Here is a 5,808-nt window from a genome sequence, read left to right as displayed (position 1 = left end):
TTTAACAATATATCTATTGTTCTTCAAGAAAAACCTCATTTGAAAAAACAGAAAGGCAAACATATAACATGATCTAATACAAATATTCATTACTAAACCAAATTCAATATGCAATTAATTTATTCTTTAAACTGTATACTAAGACATTTAAAAATATTTTAAATAAATGCTTTATATCTTTGAATGTGTTTAATTAATTAGTATTGGGAAACATTTACTTGTAAAAACACTTTCATTTTACAATTGCAACCAAAAACTATTTCTAATTTTAACAACAGAAAAATTGTTTAGATTATTCTAACTTAAGAGAAAATATTTTACATGAACAGAAATAGCTTTTAGCATTTTTAACCTAATTTTCTGTTCTATTTAAAATTAAAATTATCTCCTGGAAGACAATCAATTTTACACACACTAAAAAACATTACATTTATGCATAAAAATAAATAATAGTCTATTTACACAGTAGAGTAACATGTACAGTGTACACTTTTCTAAGTATAAACAATTTTAAACCAATTATGCTTTCATATTCTAAATATAAATGACACAGTATCCATCTACAGTCTATTTAGAATTACAGAAAGCATTTTGAATATTAATTAGAAGTGTGGCATACACACTTTTCCTGCAAACAACTCTGAAATGACAGTAATCCACAGAGCTAAAACAAAGAATATATAGGAGAGTCCAACTTGATGACTGCTTGGTAATTGATAAGGTTCTCCTCCAATCTCTTCCATGGTAAAACCCATAGGAAAAATAACTGCAGCTAAACAGAAGAGAACCATGGCAGAAAATCCAACCCATCTAGCATAAGATACAACGTAGATATTCCATTGAGAAATTACCAAGAGCACAATAGTTATAGTTACACATAAACATCCAATTATAATACATATCAAAGTCAGCATCCATTCCGGCTGCAAATTAGGTGCATAACATAACTGTGTTCGTCCGTAAATTGTCATACACGTCTGTATTAGTCCTAAACGTGTATCACCACCGACGTCAGATACGATCCAGTCGGGAAGGATCAAGCTGGCAACGGCAAACATGTCAGCGGTTAAAAATAATGCTCCTGAAATAACGGTTAACTTATCCATTGTACCTAAAATCACTTCGACTAGATTATATAAACAAGTTCCTTTACAAATTTCACCAAATGACAAATGTCATTCTCGAGTTTAACAAGCTGACGCGCAGCCCGCCATCTTGAAAAATTTTAACATAAGATGGCGCTTTTAAGAAATATTAAACAATTTTTAAGTAAATGTACAAACATATATTTATTATTTTGAAAATTATCATNATAACATTGTTAAAAATTCCAAAACAGAAATATATATATATATTGTATATATATTTTTATATATTGATTTACGTTATTAAATGGGGAGGTCTACAATTTAAAAACATGAGAAAATTCATAATAGTCTTGCATACAATAAAATAAATACACTTAAATGTTAGTACTTATACAGTTACTATAATTTATATACATCTCAATTGTAAACTATTATGAATTTAATTTACATAAACATCCTCTTGTTTTGTTTAATTTAAAGAAAAAATGATATGAAAAAATTGCATTTTGTACTTTAAAAAATATTTTTTATTTATACGAAGTGCAATTTTTATATTCTATTTTGCTTATGAGATTCATATATATTTCGTATTAAGATCCGTAATTCATCTTTCAATAAGAATATGGACCATATTGTGATCCGTGATAATAATAAGGTCCAGGATATCCATATCCGTAACCGTATGGTTGACGTTTATCGGGGTATACAGGCATCAAGTATTGCATGTTTTTAGCTTGTTCTTCGTCTTTCTCGTGTCGTAAACATCTAGCAGCAGATAAAAATAAAATCGAAGTCATCAGAGTCATTCCTACACCTATCCATGCAAGTATGTACGACCAACCGTAATAAAATTCTGTAACGCTTCGACTTTTCAGGAACTATTTTTAAGGAAAAAGTATTCGATAAATATTTTTAATTGATTTTTTAATATAAATTTCAACTTTTACTCACTTCTGGCCATCGTGAGAACGAATCACGATCGTTTCTTTTCACGTATTCGTAGTGTTGTACTCCATGCCATAAGCCCATTGCTCCAGCAGTTACTAAAGCTGTAAAAAAAATAAATTATGGTAACTTAAAGGCAAATATATGATTGTAAAAATTACCGTAAAAAACTTCATAAAAAGTTAAAAGAAATAGTTTAAATATGCAAATAAATTTATTCGAATTTTATCGATTTATAATGCATATAAAATGTTACTAAATTAATAAAGTTTATTGCTAAATAAAAATAATTTCCTGGTATTTTAGACCAAGTGATTAATAAGATTAAAATCTTAATTCTAAAGACTGTTCCTAGAGTTCAAAATATATACTAGTATATATATAAAAACCAACTACACAAGTACATTTGGCCTTGAGGAAATAAAACAAGTTATTGAATGTTCATAGATGTGTAGAAGTAACTTTAGAAAATATAAACGTACATAAACTTAAGAAAATTAATAAACAGTACTGTTTAAATATTGAACCCACCTGCCATTAATTGTAAGAGGCCTGTTGCTACTATAGTTGCATGCGATCTTTTCCAACAACCAGTGACTCCAGTAAAAAAGGAAAGAAAAATAAAAAAGAATCCCACTATAAATAAACCTACGGTAGATCTTGACATATCTAAAAATTCAAAATTACATTTTTTTAATATTTCATACATATTTTTTAATTAATGTATAAAATACACATACGTAAACGAGTCCATTGGTTCTGGTCGAAATCCTTCGTTTCTTGTCCTTCGGGTATGTGATAGTTTACATTGATGCATTCTGTTTGGACAGGTGACATATAGGTGGGAACTAAAAATAAATAATGTATTATTGTGATAAATTTTTTAAAAAATTTAACGTATATTTTTAACAAATAGCAGGTCGTTGCAAGTTAGAAAGACATAAAATTATACCTACTTAACTAACCTTATTCGAAATTCTATACAAGAATATTATTATGTAAGAGAAATATCCATTTTTTTAACGGAAGTTTCGACAGCAATATGGGTTAATTGGACGTCTTATACATTGTCCAGGTCATGAATTCGTCCATCCTTCGTCGAGTTTTAATCACCTGCATGCTTGGTAACAATCATGTTACAAGGTTGACGCCTCGACCGTTAGAAACAAAGCTAAGGCGCATGCTTAGTAATTAACATATTTCGTCCATTTTTTACCATTTTTATGAAAAATGTATTTATTAGATTGAGTATTCTAATGAGTATGCAGTGTAATGGACGGACTAACGATGCATAAAGTCATCTGAGGTGGAGGCGACTCCGACAGGCGCCCGACTGACGTCACAAAATAGGTGTGGTCCACGGTACCTGTCATGACTCTTCTCTCATTCTGTGAATAAAAGATATTCCTCTAAACAAATAAATACTTTCTCGACACAAACCACCACGTGTATTAATTATAAAGAGTGTTGTTTTATGATCATGTAGGGGTTTTTAAAGCATATTTTTCTCATTTTTAACTTCCAAATTTTCAATAAAATCATCCATTCTTCTCGAATTAATCAAAAAATCATTAATGTTTGAGGAAATTTTTTGAAGAATTATTGCTTAATATGACTCAAATTCTTAATATAAATTGAAGATTTGATAAGAATTTCATCTATTTTTGAACTTTTCTAAACGTTATCTTTGCTAAATTGACAGAAGATACAAATCAACTTGTATAATATTTATTGTTTTTCAATTCTGTTTTTAGATTTTTTAGAATTTTATCTCAGTTTTCTATCCGAATATTTAGTACAGAATTCAACATGGCGTTTAAAATAATCGTTCATATCAAAAATTCAATTGAATCTTCATTAAAGAATCATAGTAAATGCAATGAAGGGTCATCGTAGTATGTAATATCGATTTTTTACACTTCGGTAGTAAAGCGGGATTTTAGAAAAGTGGCACATGTAAACAAGAAAAAAATAATTTAAATGAAGCGATTAATTTAAGTAATGATCAAAACAATAAAAAATATTTCAAAATAATAAAATTTTTCTAAAAAATTTGAAGATGTTTCGTCAAATCAATATCATATTTAGCGTCAGAATAACTTACTTTTTTTATATTTTAAGTAAATTAAAATAAATATTTTTTTTATAATTTTTTAAACATTAGATTTTATTTTTTATTCCTGACATTTATTTTAAATAAATTTTTTATAATATAATATGTAAGATTGGCATTTTATTACACGCTTCACCTTACATTAATAACAAATCTTGTAGAACATTTAATAATTTCTCTCATTTTGCTTACATTCCATCCAATTGAATCATTTCTCCTTAAACTTTAATGAAAAAGGGAAGTTAACCAAGCACGAATTACACTAGACTTTAACGTATTTCGTGAAAAAATAATTAAAGAAATTCATAAAATTATTCGAATAATTCTTATTTTATTTCGTAGTGTATCTATATTTAATTTTTCAATGTTGTAACCTTAAATAATTGACTACATATTCGATGTATTTATGTCAGGACAAACTTAGGTCTCAGGCATATTCATATGGGGTACTTTACGTGCAGTTAATGTGACGTCGAGTTAGGTCGACATATGACAATGATGTCGATAAAATTTAGAATCATCCAGGTCATCACTAACTTCCTTATGCTAAGAATAACCTGATAAGGTCTCAACATTCCACAGTTACACTGCCCAACATGCTATACAGAAGATAGCCTATATTAATTTCGTCTTAATGTCCTATATGAGTTGTGTAATTTTGGAAAGGAGTATGACCAAAAACCTACCTTTTTTTTATTTAAAAAATGTTCGAATTTTTTTTAAATTATCCTACTTTTCTCTGATTGCTTCAATGGATTTCTATCAATTTTGCAATTTCGTGAAATCTGAATGTCTCTTATTTATTAATTTTAAGTAGGCCTTATTTAAAGTTGAAAATGAGTGATTAAAATCTTCAAGCGAAATTTCTCTTATGAGATCTCAATATTAAAATACCAATTATTATTACTATTTTTAATTTCAGATTAAATACAAATTTCACGCGTGAATTGCGCTTTATTTTCTTTATGATTAAGAATCGAACTGATGAATCGTTTAATTGTATTTAGGTTAATTAATTACCTTTATAACCTTTGTTTAGTTGTTTATAGAAATATAATTCGTCATCCCGAACATTACAAAGCGTTATTAATTTGTATAAACAATGATAAACAAAATAAAACTGCTGATAGTTTTTAGCTTAAAATATTTTCTAGTTAAATTTTTTTATATAATGTAAGCTGTTTAAAGTATTAAAAAAATAGAAAAACACGGCCATAAACATTGAGCAATACGTTACTTCGTCTACATTCAAAGGTACTGTACAGGTAACAAAGAAACTTAAAACTTTACCTCTCTTAGGTTTTCCATTGGGGAAACACACTCTAAAAAGACCCTCATCACGGTCAAAATAGATGGGATCAGTTTCGAAATCTTCTAAATATTCCTTATTATCTCCAATTCTTTCTTTCGTTCTGTTTCTATTTACACGAATTTCGTACCAATTATCTGTACCAAACGCTATAGCTAAACAGGACACAGCAACAACTGCAGCAATGGTAGCGATGGATAAAGTAACTGCAGAACAAGTCATTTTTATATATTGTTTGTTTACAGGATCACATATAAAAGTAGCTAAAAAAACACTATTTGTCTACGAGAGGACACATCTGTTCCACCTTCGTCTTGCCTCGTCACTCCGAGTTCTGCGCTACCTACTCACAC

The 5,808-nt window shown here is 28.5% G+C and overlaps 2 protein-coding genes across 2 annotated transcripts; both read right to left on the bottom strand.

Annotated features, from left to right (window-relative positions):
• Nucleotides 1-392: 392 nt before the first annotated feature.
• On the bottom strand, nt 393-1,209 carry LOC111623027 (uncharacterized protein C16orf52 homolog). Its single transcript, XM_023365507.1, has one exon. It carries the CDS (start codon nt 1,104-1,106, stop codon nt 603-605), a length of 504 nt encoding a protein of 167 aa, XP_023221275.1. The 5' UTR covers nt 1,107-1,209; the 3' UTR covers nt 393-602.
• Nucleotides 1,210-1,361: 152 nt separating this feature from the next.
• Nucleotides 1,362-5,808, bottom strand: LOC111623049 (transmembrane protein 114-like). Its single transcript, XM_023365530.1, has 5 exons — nt 5,437-5,808; nt 2,774-2,881; nt 2,565-2,702; nt 2,040-2,137; nt 1,362-1,966 (listed from the first exon to the last, which is right to left on the bottom strand). Exons 1-5 carry the CDS (start codon nt 5,675-5,677, stop codon nt 1,700-1,702), a joined length of 852 nt encoding a protein of 283 aa, XP_023221298.1. The 5' UTR covers nt 5,678-5,808; the 3' UTR covers nt 1,362-1,699.

Source organism: Centruroides sculpturatus, unplaced genomic scaffold, assembly GCF_000671375.1.
Source record: "Centruroides sculpturatus isolate CEXI.00-Female unplaced genomic scaffold, Cexi_2.0 scaffold351, whole genome shotgun sequence".
Classification (NCBI taxonomy): Eukaryota; Metazoa; Arthropoda; class Arachnida; order Scorpiones; family Buthidae; genus Centruroides; species Centruroides sculpturatus.
This window is presented reverse-complemented; position numbering and strand designations above follow the sequence as displayed.